General features: G+C 36.9%; 1 protein-coding gene across 8 annotated transcripts in view; it reads left to right on the top strand.

The window, feature by feature from the left end:
- Window positions 1-22,895, top strand: part of FAM13C (family with sequence similarity 13 member C) — a 250,838-nt gene that overhangs the window by 139,732 nt on the left and 88,211 nt on the right. For all 8 annotated transcript variants that reach the window (XM_077894598.1, XM_077894597.1, XM_077894596.1 and 5 more), the window contains one exon: window positions 17,563-17,681. In XM_077894598.1, the coding sequence (XP_077750724.1) occupies window positions 17,563-17,681 (119 nt within the window). The remainder of the gene's footprint in view (window positions 1-17,562; window positions 17,682-22,895) is intronic.

Genomic DNA, 22,895 nt, shown 5'->3' with positions numbered 1-22,895 from the left:
GAAAGCTGCTCTTATATTGAGCTGTGCATATTTTGCATTGTAAACTCTTTGAGTTTGTTCTAATCCTTCCACCTGGAAAATTAGAGTGTGCAAAAACCCTAGAATTTCACAGAGTGAAAATTTGGGTGTGAGAAACTCCAAATTTTTGTAGTAAGACTAAGATCTCAGGAACTGTGTACAGGCATCAGGAACAGTAAGTTTGATTGAATTAGGATTACTTCAAGGGAGAATGATGAGTACCCCTCAATCTAAAGAAAGTAAAATGACAGCTATTAGGGGACTCACAAAGCCTCAAGGAAAACCCACAGTGTAAACTCCTTGGGGACTTGGGGGAATAAGAGAAGAAATTCAGACTTTTTTGACCAATGGCACATCAAAATGTAAGTAGGCACAAGTCAGACCATTAAAAGCCATGAGGTTTCTTCCATTAAAAAGAAATCTTAAGAAAGGAATGATAGCTCTGTTGCTAATGGGAATCTCAGAAGCTAAAGCTGCAAAATTGGTGGGCACAAGTTGAGCACTTAAATGCTGTTAGAGTGCTTGCCACTTAACTTTAAGACTCCTATGCTAGGATAAGTTGGTCATGGAACAGGTTAGAATGACACCAGGTCACACACCAGCCTCAAAATTTTTTTCATGGGAGAAGTTACACTGAGAAATATCACAAAATCCTTAACCCAGATAGGCAATCCCTCCTAAGTATTAATTTGGTTCCAAGAGACCCAAGGCTTAGCTAAAGAAATGGGATTCTCAAGTTTCAAAGAATTAAGCACACCACCTCTGGCACATCTGTTTATTATATGTCTGAGAAATGTGGTCCTAGAAACTATAGATATATACAAAAAGCAAAAATCTTACTAGGATAACTTAGAATCACAATGGCCATAGTATGGAACATTTCACTTAGTCAAGATTGTTCATTTAAGAAGTACGCTTGAAAGTAAGGTGTTAGAAGTTCAGAAATAGATGAAGTAAAACCAATGAATGAACAAAATAGTGACAAGTAAAAGATTATTGTGCACACACCAAAAAGACAGTTCTCAAACTGGGAGCACTCAAACCAAATGATGGCATGAGGCTCAAGGGTATATTGTTATAAAGCAACTTATATAGTGGGAAGGCATTCACTGTTTATTTTTCACACTGATTGCTATAATGTTAGAAGTCTCTTTTTAAAAAAGATTTATTTATTTATTTATTTATTTATTTATTTATTTATTTATTTATATAAGAGAGAGCAAGAGAGTGCACATGCAAGCAGGGGGAGGGGCTGAGGGAGAGGGAGAGAGAGAATCTCAAGCAGACTTCCTGTTGAGCATGAAGCCTTGATCCCAGGACGCTGAGATCATGACCTGAGCTGAAGCCAAGAATCCGCTGCTTAACCATCTAAGCCACCCAGGGGCCTCTGATGTTAGAAATTTTTTAAATTACAGGGAACTGGTTAGTGGTTACCTCATAAACATTTTGGAAAACAATTTAAGTTTTGTTTGTGATTTCCAGAGGCATAAGCAAAAAATGACCCAGGTCAAGTTAGTCTTGCAAAATAAGCTAAATTAAGCTTTGCCTTTATTGCTAAGCTGGTTTTGTCTGCTTAAGGATTCTTTGAGGCATTTGTTTTTTATTTTAATAATTCCCCCATTTTGGTCATTCTCTCAGTAGACTGAGAATATGACCAACCAGTTTGGCATTATTCTTGGTTACTACCATTGATGTAGTTGGGCCAACGGGTCACATAATTGCTTTTTCCACTGATTGAGTCATCAGGCTGGAGTGTCATGTAGTAATCATCTTCGTCATTTATGTAATTATTGTTGACTTCATCCAATTGTGTAATTCTAGTGGATATCAATAGGCATGTGAGTGGCTGCCCGAAAGGTATTTAGAACCCTCAGGAGTATACTAACCTGGAGAGGCTAATATAACTATAAGGAGAACAATAGCCAAGAATTGAGAAATTCCCCAGAGCAGAAATTCCCAGGGGCCAAAATTTAACCAATTAAATAGCTCAGGTGGATTATAATCAGATTCAGTTCTAGCTAAGTCAATCTATATTTTTTTTGGATCTCGTGTAATTAGGTTTTAATTTTTTTTCCGAGTTATTTATATAGGCACAAGGTGATGTCTTAGCAAACTCATATCCTCATGATTACTTAGGAAAGGATGAATATCAGGATGTTTCTTTTCAGAAAGTGATATTGCAGGTGAGCTTCCACCTAAATTAGACCTCTCTATGACGTGAGCAATTAGGCAGTTTAATGAGAAGCATATCTATGAAAACAAAAGAAAAAAGTTAATAATTGGAACAAATTTTAAATTCAGTTTCTGAGTTTGGAGAGCAGCCAGCTGAGAAGATTTTTAGATGTCAGTTTTGAAGCATCTTCAGTTAGAGTGAGAGCAAGTAAGTACTGGCATTCTGGCAGATTTTCCTGGTTTGCAATTTGAATTATCTCTGGTGAGCTTTCTCAGTGTCTCCATAGGAACAGGCTTGAAGATAGTCCACACATTAGCTATTGTGGTTATTTCTCTGAAAGTTCTATCAAATTGTCCAGCTTTATCTTTCATGGCTTTGGAAAAGGGGAAGTTTTTGTTGTACAGTGATTCTAAGTCAAAAGAATGGGAAAAAGTTAGAAATGTTAGTTTGGAAATTTCTAGACAAATATTATAGAACTCAAGATCCAATCCAGTTTTCAGGTAGAAAACAATATCTCAAATACAATTAATAGCACTAGAATCTGATATCCACAAAGATGTAATACTGAAACATTATTTTTCTTTCTATAAGCATTCCTTTATCAAAGATAACCATAATAAGACTAATTTGTTTGCAGATTAAGTCTAGTTTCAATAAACTTGGCCTGATTATTTACACAAGTACATTGAGAATAGCGATTGACCATATGAATTCTTTTAAATCTGCTTTGCTGGAGTGTAACATAAGAAATCTCAGATTAGACTTAGAAGTCTCTTGAGGCTAGAAAGTCAAGCCAAGGACTTATTATCTAATTGTGTCCTGTTACCTGGAGAACAGGTTTTTTAAGATTTTATTTATTTATTCACGAGAGACATATGCACACACAGAGGCAGAGTCATAGGCAAAAGGAGAAGCAGGCTCCCTGTGGGGAACCTGATGTGGGACTTCATCCCAGAACCCTAGGGTCATGACCTGAGCCAAAGGCAGATGCTCAACCACTGAGCCACCTACCCGTCCCTGTAGAACAGATTCTTATTGAACTTATGCAAACACATACATTATCAAGAATATTTAATAAGAGTTTCCAAACTCTGGAGGGATCCAGTTAGGGAGAAAATGATAAATATTTAAACCCTGTTGCAAGCTATCTATAATTTACAGAAATTTGGTAAAGTGTAGCTTTAAGGAAAGGAGAAAGGGATCTTTTAAACCTGGTAAACAGAATATTAAAGAACAAGCTATGTGCTTTTTTAAAAAAAATTTAGTTATTTATTTTGGAGAAAGAGAGTGAGAGTGGAGGGAGAGGGAAAGAATCTCAAGCAGACTCTCCACTGGTCACAGAGCTCGATGTGGGCTTGATTCTACAACCCTGAGATCATGACTTAAGCTGAAACCAAGAGTTGAATGCTTAACTGACTGAGCCACCAAGGTGCCCCAGAATCAGCAATGTTTTAGATGAAATCATAAAAATTATGGTTATATTCATCAGGTCAGTCTTGTGTCATTCTTGTTTTACTTTATCTTGGGTTAGCAGCTTTATGGATCAATCAGTTTTCCATTAGAGTTTTGGAAGTTCTTACTCAGTTTAGTGTTATGATCTTAAAGTCATCAGAAACCTACATTTTAGGGTGCTTCTTAGGATCTTTTTCATGAATCTCTAAAGATGAAGCATTTTTTATAGTGCCAGTATCATACTGTTTTAATTACTACCATCTTGCAATTTTGAAATCTGGAATTGTGATACCTCCAGCTTGGCTCTTCTTTCTTAAGATTACTTTTGCTATCTGGGGCCTTTTGTGGTTCCACACAAATTTTAGGATTATTAGTTCTAGTTCTGTTAAAATACTGCTGGTATTTTGATAGGGATTGCAATGAATCTGTAGATTGCTTTGGGTAGTATGGATAATTTAGCAATATTAATCTTCTAATCCATGAATATGGTATATCTTTCCATTTGTTTCTGTCATATTCAATTTCTTTATCAGTGTTTTATATTTCAGAGTATAGGTCTTTCACCTCCTTGGTTAAATTTATTCCTAGGTATTCTACTCTTTTTTTGTGCAATTATAAATGATATTCTTTTTTTTAAAATTTTTTCCTTTATTGTTATTTACTACTTTATTGTTAGTGTATAGAAATACAGTATATTTCTGTATATTAATTCTGTATCCTTCAACTTCACTGAATTCATGTATTCTAGTGTTTTTTTTTTGGTGGAGTCCTTAGGGTTTTCTATGTATGGTATCATGTCATTTACAAATAGTGACAGTTTTACTTCTTCTTTACCAGTTTGGATGCCTGTTATTTCTTTCTCTTGTCTGACTGGTATGGCTAGAACTTCCAGTACAATGTTGAATAGAAGTGGTAAGAGTAGTCATCCTTATCTTGTTTCTTATCTTAGAGGAAAACCTCAATTTTTCACCATTGTATATGAATTTAGCTGTGGGTCTGTTATGTTTGGCCTTCATTATGTTGAGGTATATTCCCTCTAAAGCCACCATGTTGAGACTGAATGGATGTTGAATTTTTCAAATGCTTTCTCTGAATTTAGTAAGATGATCATATTTTTATCCTTCATTTTTTTATGTGGTGTATGTCATGTTGATTTATGAATGTTGAATCATCCTTGTGCCCCTTGAATAACTCCCATTTGATTGTGGTGAATGATCCCGTTAATGTATTGTTGAATTTGGTTTGCTAATTTTTTTTGAGAATTTTTGTATCTGTCATGGTCAGGGATATTAGCCTGTAGGATTTTTGTTTTTGTTTTTGTTTTTTTGTAGTGTTTTTGTTTCTTTTGGTATCAGGGTGATATTGCCCTCATAGGATGTATTTGGAAGCTTTCCATCCTCTGCTATTTTTGGTAATAGTTTGAGGAGTATAGATATTAACCATTTGTAAGTGTTTGGTAGAATTCGCCTGTGAATCTATCTGGCCCTGGATTTTTTTTTTTATTGGGAGTTTTTTTGATTACTGACTCAATTTTGGTACTACTAATTGGTCTATATAAAGCAGGAGTTTTTGAGGAAAATGGAGAAAAAAATTTAGACCTGGTGGATTCTGTCTTTCCCTTTAGGTTCTCTAAGATCTCTTAATATGAAGAGCCCTCTGATTGATTGATTGATTGATTGATTGATTGATTTATGACACACACACACACACACACACACACACAGAAGCAAAGACATAGGCAGAGGGAGAAGCAGGTTCCCTGTGGGGAGCCCAGTGTGGGACTTGATCCCAGGATCCCTGGATCATGACCCGAGCCAAAGGCAGACGCTCAACCACCGAGCAACCCTGGCATCCTGGGCCCTGTTTTTAATTGCTGTACCCAAACACAGGGAATCACATGCCGCCTACCCACTTTTGAATAGAATAGTGTGTTACCAAGGAATTTCAATAAACAAAATCCAGGTATGCACAGTAAAGTTAGAGAGCTCAAAATGCAAAGAAAACAAAGCTCAGATTGAAGAGACATTTACCCTCAAGTTCCAGAGTCATTAAGAAAGCAATGAGCTGGGCAGCCCGGGTGGCTCAACGGTTTAGCGCCGCCTTTGGCCCAGGGTGTGATCCTGGAGACCCGGGATCAAGTCCCATCGGGCTCCCTGCATGGGGCCTGCTTCTCCTTCTGCCTGTGTCTCTGCCTCTCTCTCTCTCAGTCTGTGTCTCTCATGGATAAATAAATAAAATCTTTAAAAAAAAAGAAAGCAGTGAGTTCAATGGACTTTGGGTATCAGCACTTGTTTGCTCACTGTCCTTGGAGTCATTGTGGTGTTCTTTGGATTTACCTTCTGAACCTATGAAATGTCAAAAGTTCATAAATAGCAGAAGTAAAAACAATTTGTCACTGAAGTAGTAATCAGTAAAAGTTTATTCTGCAACAAAAAGATGGTTCACAAACTAGGAGCAGTTAATCCAAAGCATGGGATGAGGTTCAGGGTTATATTATTATAGAGCAGCTCATATAGTGGGAAAACAGTGACTGTTTATTGTTCACAGTGATTGGTTATAATATCAGCATTTTCTTAAATTATAGGGAATTGGTTTTGTCTGCTCAGAAAGTTTTCAAGGCTGGCCTCAATTTGTTTTTTATTTTAACAGAAAGTTCCAAGTCAAACAAACAGAATGAGATAAGTATTTTAATTGCCATGCAGAAGTCACCAGAAGTCTTCAAGATTCCAAAATAGTTTCACTGAAAGATTCATTGCAAAAGGCTGATGAAAAAGTAAAGACCCAAGTGATACCTAAAAACAAAAGACTTAAGACTGGCATGTCTCTTTCTATTCCCCTCTATCTTCCTTTTCCTCAGTACTGTATTTTACTAATCCCCTATCTGAGTTGACTTTCCACTCTGACCATAAACAAAAGTCTACCAAGTTGTGGCCTTACAACTGCAACTGCTCTAATGCCAGCAATCTAAAAACTGTTTTATTCTCCTAGAGGCCCATCATCAACATATTGGCCCAGAAATAAGTGTCTTATTTGTAATCAGTGGGGACATTGGAAAAAATATTTTCTCAAAGTTTTTTTTTTTTGTCGAATTCTTACACGCAACTCAAATAACCCCATATATACCCTTGAAGGAGGGCCCCAATATGGGCTCCTCTTAGAGTTGCCAGTATTTCAAGGAATTCTCCAGTAAACTCTTACCAGTTGCTCTATTAAACAGCCAAGAGGAAACTAAATTAAAATTAATGGAAAATCTTGCTGAATTCTGACAGATACCAGAACTACACTCTCTAAACCCCACTTTCTTTGGAATCTGCAGATGGGATCTTGGGAAAACTGACAGAAGCTGGTGAAGGGTAAGAATTCTTTCTGGAATCAGTGTTCCTAGATCTTTTTAGTGCCTGGTTGAGAGAAGAAAGTGAGATTTCATGTTATCTCTTCTCTTCTAAATACAAACGTCTATGAATTTGGTTTGAGGACCCCATTGGTTGTAGACCTTTCTCTTCCAGGGACAGCTGTTGCCTTCTTGAACAATCAGGGCACGTAAAACATGGCCAGACAGAAATGTGGGTTGCAAATCCATTTGCGGCTGGGGTCCTACTGACTATTGCCCACTCTCTGGAGAATCGTCTTTCTTACCTTTGGCAGTTTTAGTTTTTGGAAATGGCTCTGGATATTGGGAAACTAGTATCTTTGAGTTGTTTAATACTGCCAGGAATGAAAAAAAAATACTGCCAGGAATGTTTACTGTTTGCCCTGGCTGAAACTTGACAAGATATTTACAAGGATTTCTAAGTAGCTTTATGGCCAAATTGTAAGCTGATGTTCAGAGCCTACAGGAACTTTTTAAAAAGGCTTTCTCTTCTAAGCTAACTGTCCCAAAAGGAAAGAAAAACAAAGATAAACTATATCCGAAGACAAAGCTCTAGATCTAGAACATAGGAATCTTTTGATTCCCATCTTAGTTGAAGATCTTCTCTCTGATCTAAAGAAGCAAATAGTTAATGTAGTTGGTTGGGTAGGTCAACCTTCTTGATGTCATTCAGATTGCCACCTAATTCTTCGAGGAATTAAAAACAAGTGTACTTGTCTTATAATTGAGTCTTTATAGAACATAAGTAAAGCTCTGGAAGCAATTCACCTACTTTTTCTTTTTTAAAACCAATCCTCAAACTTCCCCTAATTATCTCAAAAGGTTGTAGGTATTATAAAATTCTGTATTTAGGAAACAAAAGTCGTTGGAGAAACTTGGATTCTTTTTCTTTGCCTTTGAGATGTAAATGTTCTACTTGGTTCTCTCTAGGAACTTTTATTTATAGAAGCCATCTCTTTGAAATGCAAACTTTAGGGAGCTAATTTCTATTAGAAGGGAAAAAGAGGAAAGGCTATCTGGAACCTAGGGATATGAAAAATCTTAAAAGTCTTTCCCACAAATATTATAAAAATATGTAAGCCATCTGAGCAGGTAACCTAACTTATTCCATCTGCCACAAACCATTTGGATCTTCTTTTAGAGGGTACTGAGTTTTGTATTATTTTACCTGTCTTGTGGATAAAATGTGAAATTAAAAGCTATAAGATCTCTCTTTACATCTGTCTGTATGTTTATATATGTCTGTATTTTATAAATGAGTGATTTTTTCTATCTCTGGATGGTATTGCCAAAATTAATTTGTACAGAATTTTATTTCTATATAAACATATATAAAATATGCTCACAGAAATATAGAAAATAACTCAAATATTTCTCAAGTTTGTTTTAATCTAAGATAAACTTGGTAAATAAACATTAATTTAAGTACATTGGCTTAATCAAAACTGGCATGTCTTTAGAGCTATAAATATTAGATGTAAGCAGATCTATAACTTTTATTTTACTTAGGTTTACTAAAAGTTAAAGAAGCTCATGTTACCTCTGTTACAGAGATAGAGAACAAACTGAGGGTTGATGGAGGGAGGTGGGTAGGAGGTGGGATAGATGAGTGATGAGTATTAAGGAGGGCATTAGTTGTGATGACCACTGGGTGTTGTATGTAAGTGATGAATCACTGTATTCTACTCCAGAAATCAATATTGCACTGTAAGTTAATTAACAAAATTTAAATTAAAAAAAAAGGACAATCTCATGAATAGATAAACAGCAAATCATCTTTTCATAAGTAAACTAAACATAATTGTTAAGAACAAGTAAATTAAATAGAGATAAATAAGATGAAAGTTTATAAATGAACTTTTCAATGATAATTATACTTTTTTGTATATCTACTTAAACGTAGTTTTCAAAATCTTTTTGGTAACTTGAAACCTTAATATTATACTGAGATAAGTTAAAGTATGGATACAGATTGAATATCTAGATCATTTCCAAGGAATATAAAATACTGAAACATTAACTACTGAACATAGGTTATCTACTTTTGACTTCCTTTTACGGAAGAACTAAGGATATTTGGTCTATTAGTAAACATGTTTTGTCTACATTAAAAAGTTTACTGAGGAAGAAGATATTTCTAGACATTATGAAATATATTTATAAATTTGCCAATCCACTCTTACTTAATTCTTAGTTTTCACTAGGAATTTAAGATTCTAATGATAATAATTATAATCAATATATGTACTTAAAACTACTTCAAAATAATAAGAGTGAAAGTAAACAACCGTTACTGAAAAGTAGGTAAAGGAAGTAAAATAACTATTTCAGAAAGAGAAAGAAGGAAAAAACAAAAAATCTGAATAGATATAAGGAGTTGTAGCACTTTTGTGGAAAGGGAATCTCAGGAAAATAATTTTTAGGTATGGTCAAGCTGGCAAAGGTTGATTAGTATGGATTTAAGATTGGGTTTTTTTCCTAAAAAATTATTATTAAAAGGTCACTGATGCAAAATTAAAATTTGTTAAAAAGAAAGTATTCTTGTGCTCTTGATAAGTGATTGTGAAAGGCTTTTCATTTGTTCACTTTACCTTTTGGGCAATCTACATGGAAAGCAAAGATTTTTTTTGCCTTAGTGAAATAATTTCCTGTGTTTCATGTTGTTTTTATTTCAGGTCTTTTATTATTTAATATTACCCAGTCTTTTAATACTAAAAGAGCTACGTGTCGTTCACAACTATGTAACCTTTTGTATTTGCCTTTCAGATCTCCTATTGCCAATTTCATTAAATAGATAATTAAGTATTTGATAATGACCTGTGGTCCTACTTAGTCAAATATTCAAACTTTTTGACATTTTGACAAATTCCACAATTCAAACTCTAAATGGAGTCTTCTTGACCTCAAAATAACTTTGATATATCCCAGAGAGTCCTTGGAAAACTCAAAATATTTATTTCTCACCCTGTAAAAGAGAAATGTTAAACAAATTAGGTTTATTTGATATGTTAAATTGTGTGGGAAACATGTCAAATAAGTAATGATAAAGCTTCTTAGGTTATATGTGTATGGATATATGTTCCTAACATAGGTATTCCAGAAATTGTTTATAAAGTTTCTCAAAATTTATCACGACTTTAGTGTCCAAATATTATTCTAAATTATTGTATGTCAAAGAAATAACCACATTTCACCATCAAAGGAACTCTCATTAGGTCTTTAACCATGTGCATTTTTAAGTATTTTGTTATTTTAAGAGAATCATTTTTTTATTCTGATGATTTTACAAAGTAAAATTAATGGAAAGGACTCTACCATGTGCTCTCATCCACCAACACCATTGGCACATTACAAGATGTTTTCACTTGGGTGCTTATTTCACAACTGAAGAAGGCTCCACCTGACATCTGGTCCTGTGCAAATACTAGAGACATCTAAATCAAATTGACTAGGAAGAGAATTAACTGACATTGAAGTAGAGTGCTTCCACCCAAAACATTAAGAGTGTTTCTTTGCATTTCTCCTTCCCTTTCCAACAATCCTTTTCCTAATTCTTATCGTTCTTTTGTCAATCTACTGCTTTGCCCTGGCCTGGAAAGACATTGTTAATATATCTCAGACCATTACAAAAGTGGGTTATCCAACCTCAGTCAATTTTGGGCTTACTGTGATGACCAACATATTTTCCATAATTCTTTTTTTTTTTTTTTTTTAATTTATGATAGTCACAGAAAGAGAAAGAGAGAGAGGCAGAGACACAGGCAGAGGGAGAAGCAGGCTCCATGCACCGGGAGCCCGACGTGGGATTCGATCCCGGGTCTCCAGGATCGCGCCCTGGGCCAAAGGCAGGCGCCAAACCGCTGCGCCACGCAGGGATCCCTTTCCATAATTCTTACCATCACAAACTTCTCCCTGATTTCCAATGCCTTAGTTTCTCTGGAACACACTTGTGGATAAACACTTCAGGAGAAGTGGAGACAAAATAGATAAGCCATTTGGCTTGAGAAAGTGACTCCTTCAATGGGGTCTTTCTTTGATCTATTTAACCTAAGTTGGTTTGGGCTATGGGAATTGTAGCATGGGAAAGTCTGGAGTATCCTCCAGACATTGAGTATTATTCAGTTTATAACCATTCTAATAGTCTCTTTGATACACTGTATTCTCTTCAAAAGCTTTAAATGCATGCATGCAGCTACTGGTAATGAGACAAATGGTCTTCCTGTGCCTACAATGACCAAAAATGGGATGAAGAAACTACCAACTAAGGGACCAAGACCTTGATATCCTCACCTATGAATTGCAGTTAGAGATTCATCCTGATTCCGACATCAACAAGGAGTGGTAGCTCAGAGTGACGCTAAAACTTTAAATTTTGATCAATACTTGCAGTACAACTGAGAATTTATCATAAAGGGAGAAGTTGATCAATTGGGACCCACAAAATGGAGGCCATCTCAGTGGTCTGGCCCATGTCACAAATCTAAACAAAGTCAGCCTGCACTTACTGAAAACATCTGTCAAGAAAACCTAACATCATCAGCCACAATCTTTCAAGTTAGCTGTAGCTAGCTTATCTAGCCTTAGAAGGAAATCTCTGTCCTCCTAGCCATTCATGCCCTGTTTCCATGTTGCCTCTTCTTATGCTCTGTAATACTCATTCTTGACCAAAATCCCTCAGAAAGAGTGCTCCACTGTTTGATAGGCTCTCTACTCCCTGTATACATGAACTGTTTTCTCTTGAGTAACAAACCTCAAATTAGTTGCTAAATTGTTTCTGTTTTGTCATTTGATGATAGTAGATTTGAGGTGTTGAAACAACATGGAAAAAATTCTGATTTGGGGTTTAGGAGATTGGGGTTAGGATGTGAGTTCTCTAGCTCAAGTGATTCAATGTGGTCCTACTTTATGCAATTTTGAATTAAATATTGATAGAGAGTATTAAGTCTCTCAATGCAAACAATTTGAAATAATGCAGTTCTCCCCAAATTTACAAGATTTGCATAATTGCAAAGCACTTCAGGCTATTGAACAAAAATTGTGTTAATTTTACTGAAATATTTCAACTTTAGCTGGTTAACAAAAAAGACTCACTACCTTCTGTCATGAGAATAGAGATATCCCCTGGTTTTTGAAAGTTCATGTTATGCCATTTGCATTTTATGAAAGAGCTACGTTAGATCTGTCTTCATTAACCAGAAGAAATCTGAAGAGGATTTTTACTTTTATGAAAAAAGATGAAAATTGAAAATAGTGTTCAGTGTTTATTTTGCAGTGAGCTGTTATACAGGTAGCATGCCGCCTGAGCAGCGACAATGATGCCACCAACTTTCCTAGAAACTATACTCAGCAGCATTCTAGCATCAAACTGCCATAACATTAAATTGTGTCTGTGAACATCTGTTCTTTATCACAATTTATTTTGGGTGTTCATTAGCAAGATGTGTCCTAAGGTATCAGAAAAGTAAGAGGTTATTTTTTGGGGTCTGGGAATGCTGAATTTTTTTTCATATAAATTAATGGTAATTGCTGCTTTGCTTTATGCCATCTTGGCAGCTGAAAGATTTCATAGGGACACTCTACTTTTGATAGTGAGAGAATGTATAGTCTTAAAATACATAAACCTCAATCAGATTTTTCAGGGTCTTCAGAAAGGTATCTCCACATAAAAGACAATGTTTCTGGCTTAGGTAAATCATCTGTCTCGTCTTCACTGGGTTATTCTCACTAGGGAAAAGTGGGAGAGTAAGATCTACCTCCTAGTTTTAAATGGAGAAATACAGGTTAAAAGTGCCTTAGTTTAGTGCCCGGTACAGGTCAGGCACTCCGTGAATGTTATTTGATTTGGACAGTGGACAAGATAGACAGCATAATTTGAATGTCTGTTTTCTACTAGAAATTCTTACAAATATAGGCAGTAACCTGGATGATACCCCTGTATTTCAGATAAGGAAATAGGATCAGAGGAGGTCCTACTTTGTGGATATATGTATATTTTGAACCTATACCTGCCTTCTTACATGATTTATTTCTATGTTGAAATAGTGACCAAGGCAGGCAGAAATTATTTTAAAAAGGGGTCTGAACAAAATTTTCTAAGTACCATGTTTTAAAGTTCTAGAACACTTAAAATAATAATCATTTTTAGAAGATACTATAATCAGCTCTTTTCCCCCAATTATGAAATGGATGTGATAACCCAATAGATCTTTTAATCAGGGACAACAGTCTTTAAAACCCACAATTATTCAAAAGGACTTTAAGTCATTTTCACAGACATGTGTAGATTTAAGGTAAAAGGAACTCCAGGGTGACATGGATAGGGCAGATTTATAACACATTGCCTGTTCATTCAAAGATCTGTATATATATATATATATATATATATATATATATATATATATATATGCTTTTCCAAACTATGGAGATATCAGATGTATTAATCATGTAGTAATTAGAGTTCTTGGGAAGAATGTGCTTTAATAAATGTAAGGCATGATTATTAGCAATGGAATGATTAGTTATAAACCAACTTAATTTAAAATTTAAGCCAATAGTTGAAGAAAGTAAATTTCTAAATCAATTCTGGAGTAGAATGGATACAATAAAACCTCAAGTATGAGAAGATGAAAAAACTTAATGTTTTGCTTGACTACACATCTTGAAAGGAAGATTTAAAGGATGTGTAGGTTTTTGAGGCCCAAGGTTAGCAATTCTGATTTGTCAAGCTGGAGCAGATGAGCAAAAACTAGGACTAGGACAAAACATTTTTTTTCTTTTTTGTGGGTTATGGATCTGTACAAATTGGAGGACTTGGAAGGACTTGAAGCTGTGGCCATTACACTGGATCAAAACTTGATTCTCTCAAGTTCTGTAAGAGTCAGCTGAATTCACTAAAATCCAAACAAGGACAGCATATTATATTTCACTATTCCTTCTCAGGAGCAGTTAATTTTTCCTTGACTCAGCTGAGGTTCTGAGACTATCAATCTAATAGTTTCTCTATTGTCATTATGTATACTATCCTGGCTTCTCTTCATAGATCAGAAAGTAACTGAAATAATGCTTGTTTTACAGGCACCTTATAAAATATCTCAGAGCTAAAAAAAAAAATATCTCAGAGCTAAGTCAGTTTAATTGCTCCTATGTATAGCAGAGAACCAACAAATCCCTCCACTGAGGCTGGAGGGACATACAGGAGCTGAGGTCAAAGGATAGAGAATAGCTCTGAGCAGGGAAAGATATCGGATCACTTGTTTTACAAGTGCCCCTCCAGGTTCTGCCTGGCCAAACCAGGAAGACAAGCCTAGAGGAGCTTGTCCTCTCCTAGAGGAGAGGGTCTTGACTTTTTTCCTTCCTTCAATTCCATTGGTCATCTTGGACCTGCCCATTTGGCAAACACATTACCACAGAAGTGAGTAAGCAAGTTAGTGTTTGCCCTCTTAAACTTTTAGTTCCTTGTCAAACAAATTTAAAATTCTTTGGGGTTGAGGGTAGGACTGTCTTACTTTTTTTTAAAAAAATATTTTATTTATTTATTAATGAGAGAGAGACAGAGAGGTAGAGACATAGGCAGAGGGAGAAGCAGGCTCCCTGTGGGGAGCTGGACGTGGGACCCGATCCAAGGGATCGTGGCCTGAGCCAAAGGCAGACGCTCAACCACTGAGCCACCCAGGCATCCCATCTTATTCACTTTAATATAACCTCCTTAACTATCAACATTCTTGGTTTGTAGTAGGTGATTCCCTTTTAGGTAAAAATGTATCTCAGTCATTTTAAGGTATACATTCTGCTTTAATGTTCTAGAATTTCTGAGGAGGGATATCATAGCAGATTCCAAACAAAGGTGTAATGAAGCTTAAATGAGCAAAGCTAATTAAATATGTTCTTGTCCAGAGAGTGTCACTTTCTGGGGGTGGGCAGAGAAAATATGTTCTCTCTCTTTTTTTTTTTTAATTTTTATTTATTTATGATAGTCACAGAGAGAGAGAGAGAGGCAGAGACACAGGCAGAGGGAGAAGCAGGCTCCATGCACCGGGAGCCCAACGTGGGATTCGATCCCGGGTCTCCAGGATCGCGCCCTGAGCCAAAGGCAGGCGCCAAACCGCTGCGCCACCCAGGGATCCCGAAAATATGTTCTCTCAATCATACATGAGTACTTTATCTATTCTAAGAACTTTCTTTGGCAGCCCTAGTTAACCTTGTCACTGGTCAGGTGGTGGAGCCCAACTGGAATGGGGATGTGAACTCACCAAGAGGGTGAATCCTTGTCTCTCATGAGTATCTCTGTTACAGAGGCCAATAAGCATGATTGAGTATCATTGTTCTTGTTATATACTTTTTCCTCTATGTCCTTAGGAATAAGTGATACCTGGCAGCACAATACCTTTGGAAGCTACTGTTATTAAATTAGAGTGACATCCCTTTTCCTTCTGCCTCTCTCTTTAAGGAAAAGCATGAAATTATTTTTAAAAACCTGAGTAAAATTGGGGTTTATTCTCCTACTTTCTGTGAGGTTATTGAGTAACTTCTAGATCAGAAGTGGCCTTTTCTGGTGTGTCTTACTAACCAACCTTCTTTTGTGTCACACATAGTACCATGTTCTAATGCGCATGCTCTGAATTTTTTTGATACCAACACACACATTTTTTTCACACTTTGATTTTTCTCATATCTGAGTGCACTTTAAAATTGATGGATGCACTTAAAGTGGCATTAATTTTCTTTTCCTAAAAAGCTGTTATTTATTTAAACTGATGGTGGCTTTTATAATTGGTAGTGTCTTAGAATAAGAGAAAATGTAGTGGTGTTTTAGTTATCTATAGTTGCATCACAACCCCAACACTTAAAATAACAATAATCACTTGTTACATCTTGTGGTTTCTGTAGGTTAGGAATAATAAGGAGGTCTTGTTTCTGCTCCATGATGTCTGGAGCCTCAGCTAGAAGACACGTAGCCTACAAGTTAGAATCACTTGAAGGCTCATTCCTGTGTGAGCTTTGCTGGGGCTATTGGTTCATGTGGGGCTATTCCATGAAGAGATAATGGAGTGGAAAGGACTAAACTGAAAAATATTTATTCCTTTTCTTACAAACCAAAGATTTTCCAAATTCATAGGAACTTTGGAACCCGTTCAGCATTTTCAGAAAGAGGTTGAATTTGTTTCTGATATGAGGGGGTTTTGGAGGTCGGCACTTTGGAGCATGATCTTTTTGTTATTGGAAAGTGCAACATCTATCATTACAATTATGCTTGTTTTGCATCAGAGTCTGCTCTCTTCATTAGTATTCAGGATGATTTATACCAAACTCCCAACTGAGCAGTGAACCTGATGCAGGGCTCAATCGCAGGACTCTGAGATCATGACCTGAGCCAAAGGCAGATGCTTAACCAATTGAGCCACCCAGGCAACCCATAATTTTGTTTTAGAGACTTGTGAGGACTACTTTGCAAAATGCCCTACCACATTATCCTAGTGTTTTGTAAAAGTGACTTCTGAGACACTTGACATTGGCACCTGTACTGACTTTAACCCACACTCCAAATAGGAAAGCTTGGTCTATATTGCAGCCATAGTATACCAGTCAGACTCAAATGTATTGCAACACAGGAGTATTTTCACTGCATAACAATAGCCATCTGAATTTACTGAATTTCTCACTGATTTAATTTTAGTATTTCTTTTGTCAGGTAAAGAGGGGCTATTTTTGCAACTGAAAACTTGCCAATTAGAGGTTTGATACAGCTCAAAAACTATAGTGGTTCAACTGTTGATTGTATATAAATCTTTCATTTTTAGTGTATGTCTCCTTGTAGTGAATCCAGATTCATTTTAGCTTGGATATGTTTATGATATTCTCTACAAAGTTTAGCATTCTGGAGTTCTTCTAAAGTAATGCATAGATTGCATCATGGGATGACCAATGTAGTAATTTGTTTGGACGTAGCATAGCTAATGGCAAGTGTGTGTGTGTGTGTGTGTGTGTGTGTATGTGTATGTGTGTTAGAGGGAGGGAGAAGGAAGATCAAGCATGCTTGGGGTTTGGAATTTATAAAAAAAGAATTGACATCTCAGAGTTAGTCACTGTTAAGATTTTAGTATCTCAATCTGTGTGTGTGTATTCATACATATGTTTGTTTTTACAAAAATGAGCCAACGCTATAAATATTCTAGAAATTATATCTTCAGATAGATCTATTTATTCAATACTCTTCTATAATATTTTTAATGTGAACATTTTCATGATGTGGTTGTATCATATCTCTTGAACATTAGATTTTTTATTATTTTTCTCTTTATTCTTTATTTATTAGTTGCTATAATCTTATAGCTATAAGATTATAGCATATAATCTTATAGCAACTGACTAATAGAAAAAGGTTTCTTAAATTTCAAATCACTATTGGCCCCCTTCTTCAACTATGGTCGGCAGAATGTGTTTTGTTTGTGCTCTCCTGCCCTGAGACCCACTCCCAGCTGAAGAAGGCTGTGGAACATGGTGGTGTGGTGGTTACTGACAGTTCCTCTACTTTTGTTGTTTCTTCTTGCAGGAGACAGAGCATGTGGTACCCAGCCAGCCAGAATGTCGGGGGAGAACAGGAACGCCAGCCCACGAGAGTCCACAAAACCACTCCTTCAGGTGCCAAGAAACAGTGCTAGTTCCACAAAGGTGGGCCTTTTTTGTCAGAATTTGTGCTGTGCCTAGTGTTGCTTTCCCAGAAATGCTAATGCTGGTGTTTGCCACTCCCACACAAGAGGCGAGGCTTTCTGATTTTGACTGGCATTCCTTACAAGTCACAGCAGCTGCTTTGAGAGGCTGTAAGAGAGTATTATTGAGTTTGAGTTCAAGAGAAATGTAAATAACCTACTGTCTCTGCCTTCATTTAGTAGATAATCAGCCTATGGCTCAGAGAGGAGAGGATATAGTCTTGGCGAAAGAAATACTGATTTCATTTTGTCTTCTTTTATTCTATGCTAGAGATGACTAGATTTTCCTCTGTGATGATAATTAGTGATGAGAGTGTAGATATCAAGCCAGTTTCTTTTCACATATTATCTCATTTAGCCTTCTCCATTTCTTCATAAAATGAGTACCTATAGCCCCATTTTATGGAGAAGAAGCCTGAGGCTGGGATTCAGTGAGGCACTGATGTTATACAAGTGAAAAATCTGAGCTAGCATTTGAACCTATAAATGTTTGATTACAGAGCAGCAGGTGTGGCTTCTGTGCTGATCCAAGTAGTGTCCTTGAGATACTTGAAGCAGCCCAGAGCTGGCCTCTCTGGTCTGCTAGACCTGCTGGAGACAGCCCTGGGTCCAGGGCAAGGATGTAGGTGGAAAGCTGTCTGTAGCAAGTTTGGCATGGCATTCTGATGGGAGCCTGGCATTGCAGCTGTCTGTGGAAAGAGTTTTCTGGAAATAAACAGAAGAAAGAATTCAGCTGCTAGTTTTGTCAGCTGTCTTTGTAGGATCATGTGTACAGCGTAATCATAGCCCTCACTCAGTAGGAAGAGAGTGCTGTGCTTCTGAGCATGACCTTTAGATACTTTTTTTATGGCAGCACAGCCTAAATGAATCAACAACTATAGAGAAGTTGGCTGTGGTATGTAATTTTGCTTTAAAATATTCAACATGCTAAATTTAGAATCATAGATCCCCAAAAGGTTGGAGGGGCCCAAAAGCAAGGTGACCCAGTCTCCCATTGGATTCATAGGTGTTTGTATTTCCCACCTCACAAATTGCCACTTCTTTTCTGTTTATTCTTATGTGACCTCAGGTCAGGTAAGACTCAACCTTGTCATTTCTCTGCTGATCTGGCCATTCTCCTTCTTATTTGAATCCTTATTATAATGAAGCTGTTTTAGACTGACTACAACCAATTTTGCATAGTGACCCTGTTTCCCTTCTACCAGACTGGTGTTTCCACCACCAGACTGGTGACTGCCTTTTTTTTCCAAGAACGTGGCCAATTATATACCCATGCATATTTCAAAATAGTAACACAAAACAAAACAAAACAAAACAAAATTATTTATTGTATGGAATGAGTGGCAGCCCTTTGGGGTAGATATCCACAGAGGCTAATAAAGAAAAATGATACTAGAAGTTTACCTTCTCAAAGATACTTGGTGTTTGGTAACTTGAAACCACTTTACATCTCATCTATAGTAAGGAAGATAGGTGGTTATATTACTGTTATCAGAGGGCAAGTCAGAAATATAACAGTATTCTGTGATGAGAATAATTTACATATGATTAGTCAGAGGCAAGAGTACTGAATTAGAATAGTTTTGATAAGGAAATATACTGGGCAGCAATTCTTGTATTTGGAAATGGTGAGTGATAATTGAATTTGGATTTCAGATCTATGGTACCTTTTCTCAGAAAAACAGAGATGCGGATATACACAAGTTTGTATCTTCTTAGGAGGTTCCTAGGCCTCCTCTGCATGTCAGTGAAAGGAACTAAATACAGACAGGCTCACTGGGCAGCTTTCCTCATTAAGTCAGGTTTGTCTCTCCACAACACATTTGCCACTTCTACATCTTAGCCAACCTCCATAGAACCCCAAATACCTTGTCCTTTTCTTTTCTTCCTTCTAGGTTCCAGGTTCTACTTTGATGAGATCTAGCTTTCTGAGCTAGCCCCCATTCCAGACTATTTTGTACTCCAGTGTTGGCAATCACAGGATCTGGAGTTAAGTGTCAGATCAGAAATGGTGTTAGGCCACTTATGTCTGGTACTGTTAAGTTCAGTATTTAGATTAGGCTGAGTTATTTGTCACAGCCATGGTAGCGTTACCTAGGGACATTCTAATGAAACTTTAAAAAAAAAATCTCAAAATATTACAGGGATTGTGAAACTTGATGAACTGGTGAAATGAGATCTGAGGCTAAAAACAACTTTGAGTCAGGTAGTTCACATTCCTGATAACACTTCTCTTCCCTTTTAAGCCAGCATTTGGCCAGGTTCAGGCATATGGTACCTAATAAGATCTTGATAGAGACATGATACTGTAACAGGATGCTCTAGACCTGGGTTTGACTCAGAGTAATGGAAAGGGCCAAGCTAAATCTCAGCAGGTATAAAATGTCACCTTCTTGGGGGTGGGGGGAGAATTGTGCATAATAAACACTTTGAAAAAGGGAAGAAAGATCTTTCTGTCAATCAAGGGGTCATATGTCATTTCAATGAGACTCAAAAGAGTGGTTAGTCTTCAGAGAATGAATCCATCCTTGTAGAAGTGAGACTTTGGAGCTCATTGTGTTATGAGGCAGGAATTGATCTTTGCATGTATGCCAAGGAAAAATAGTTTCATATCTTCAGCTTTCAGACCATGTTGTATATTAAGCCCTTTCTAGCACAAAAAGCCTATATCTGTGTCTGTGGATGAGCTTCAGGGAAGTTGATGAACGTTTTTCCCAAAGTTTGAGTGTATATATTATAATTGGCTTTCTGTTGCTACTGTAACAAGGGACCACAAATCTGTGATTTAAAACACCACACATTTATAATCTTATAGTTCTGTAGATATTCAACATGGGTCTCCTAGGGCTAAAATAAAGGTGTCAGTAGGCCTTCATTCCTTTCTGGACTCCCTGTCTCTTTGCCTTTTCCAGTTTCCAGGGGCTACCTATATTGCTTGGCTTGTGCCCCTTCCTCTATTGCAAAACTAGCAACATTACATCTCTGAGCATCTTCCATACATCTCCCTCTGACCATGACCAAGAGAGATTTTCTGACTTTAAGGATTCATGGGATTGGATTGGGCCAAGGTCCTTAACTTGAAGGACCATATCTTTAGAATCCCTTTTGTCGTGTAGAGTAACATGCAGAGTAGGACAAAAAATGAGGACAGGCACCTTAGTGTGCGTGTGGGCAGTTATTTTGCCTACTATATAAAAGCTTAGTTTTCCAGGGAAAATCTCTAAAGCATTCAGCACAATCTCTTGTGGTACTCATGACCCCAAAAAAGTTTAGAAACACTATCCTAGGATAACCCCTTTCTACTTCCCAGTTTGCTTGTTCTTCAACAGAGACAACCTCAGACTGATTTCACCCCTCGATCCTCTTTCATTGTATCCTTCCTCCTATTTTCCATGTCTCCTCTGTCCTTATATTAATTCCTTGTACAGTGCCCCACAGCAGAGATCTTAAGTTTGATCTTGTGGTTTATCTAATGTAGAAATCTATATTTGCCTTGTAGAATGTTTTAAAATATTTTGATTCAATATTTAAAATTCATAAGATTTTATAGATTTGGGAGATTCTTTTTGAAAAACGAAAGATGGGATAACCCAGGGTCTATATTCCTATTAACAACAATTAGCTGGAGCTGAGGAGCAGCTGTCCATTTTTCCACAACTTCCAACCAGATCCACCTGCTTATTTATGCTCCTTGCCTGGCTTCTACAGGCATTTGATTTATAATGCCTGCTTTAATCCTTTTCTTCCCAGCAACTGCTCATCCTGGGTACTCTAGCTGCCTGGAGCTAAGCCCTAATAAGGTAATGTCTGATACTGTCTCCTTTCCAAGATGATGTATTTACATTTTAACTTGGATTTTCATTGCATCTGAATGGAGGGGCTATGTATTACCCTACTCTGGTATGCTCTTCAGTACCTGGAGCTTTTCAAAACATGTAATATTATAGAACTGCATTTGGTTAGAGCAAGAATGAAGCCTTGCTAATCATTTAATACAACCCTCTCATTTTCTAGTTTGACACCTAGTGAGACCATGATTTGCTTAAACCCTCACCCCCCCTTATAACAGAGCCAAGACAAATTCCATCAATCTGTTCAGAGCAGTCACTTGATGAATATGCATAAGTTTGATTTATTTTTTTATACAGCTACAGCCAGTGCCAATCCTATGAACCCTCAGATATGACAAAGGAGGATTTATGAATATAACAGAATACTAATGAAGCTGGGGATTTCTTAGCTAGCTAAGTAAATTTACTTTTGAGAGTGATTAACTCACTTGTGTTTAAAATATTGTATTAAAATTTATGACAGCATTAAACTTTTAATGTCATTAAAGACCTTGTCTGTATAAATAGGAGCTATTCTATAGCATTGTGTCACTACTAATTAAGTTGGTGGTTACATTTGTGAATTGGAGTTTATTAGCCTCTTCATCTGGAAGTCCCCAGTTAGAGGGGGTTGAGGATTGGTGTATTAGCAAGAATAATGGTGTTTGGTGGCTTTGACTATTTTTGTGACATTCCAGAAGAAAGACAAAGTGTTGTTGCTTTATGGAAAGAGGAAGTTTTGTTGGCAGCAGCTTTTCCAGCAGCTTTTCCATGGGGAATAAATCCTTTCAGCTTTTGTTTTTGACATAGACAATTTGTGTTTATTTTAATAGCTAATTGTTTCTTATTTAAGTGTTTTCTTGTGGAAGTAAGAAAAATCTTAATGATCTCTGCTAAAAAGAGAAAGAATGAGTAAAAGAAAGAGGACCCAGAGATTTTTAATAACATAGTAGACAAGATCTGCCTTCTTGGACTGTACCAGAGCAAGGACTCTGCATGTTGCCAACATGTTCTTATTAGGATTTCTTTTCCTCTCCTCTCCTCTCCTCTCCTCTCCTCTCCTCTCCTCTCCTCTCCTCTCCTCTCCTCTCCTCTCCCCTCCCCTCCCCTCCCCTCCCCTCCCCTCCTCTTCTCTCATCTCCTATCCCCTCCCTTTCCCTCCCCTCCCCTCCCTTTCCCTCCTCTCTCTTCTCTTTTCCTTCCCCACCCCCTTCTCCTTCCCCTCCCTCCCTCCTTCTCTCTTCTTTCTTTTTTCTTTCTTTCTTTCTAATAGTAGAGGAGGAGGAGAACAATGAGGTATAAACAAAAAAAATTACTTTGTCTTGATAATGTTTTGAGACTCCCTG

Source organism: Canis aureus, chromosome 4, assembly GCF_053574225.1.
Source record: "Canis aureus isolate CA01 chromosome 4, VMU_Caureus_v.1.0, whole genome shotgun sequence".
NCBI classification, from domain to species: domain Eukaryota; kingdom Metazoa; phylum Chordata; class Mammalia; order Carnivora; family Canidae; genus Canis; species Canis aureus.
Note: the sequence above shows the minus strand (reverse complement) of the source record. Positions and strands in the feature narration are given on the sequence as shown.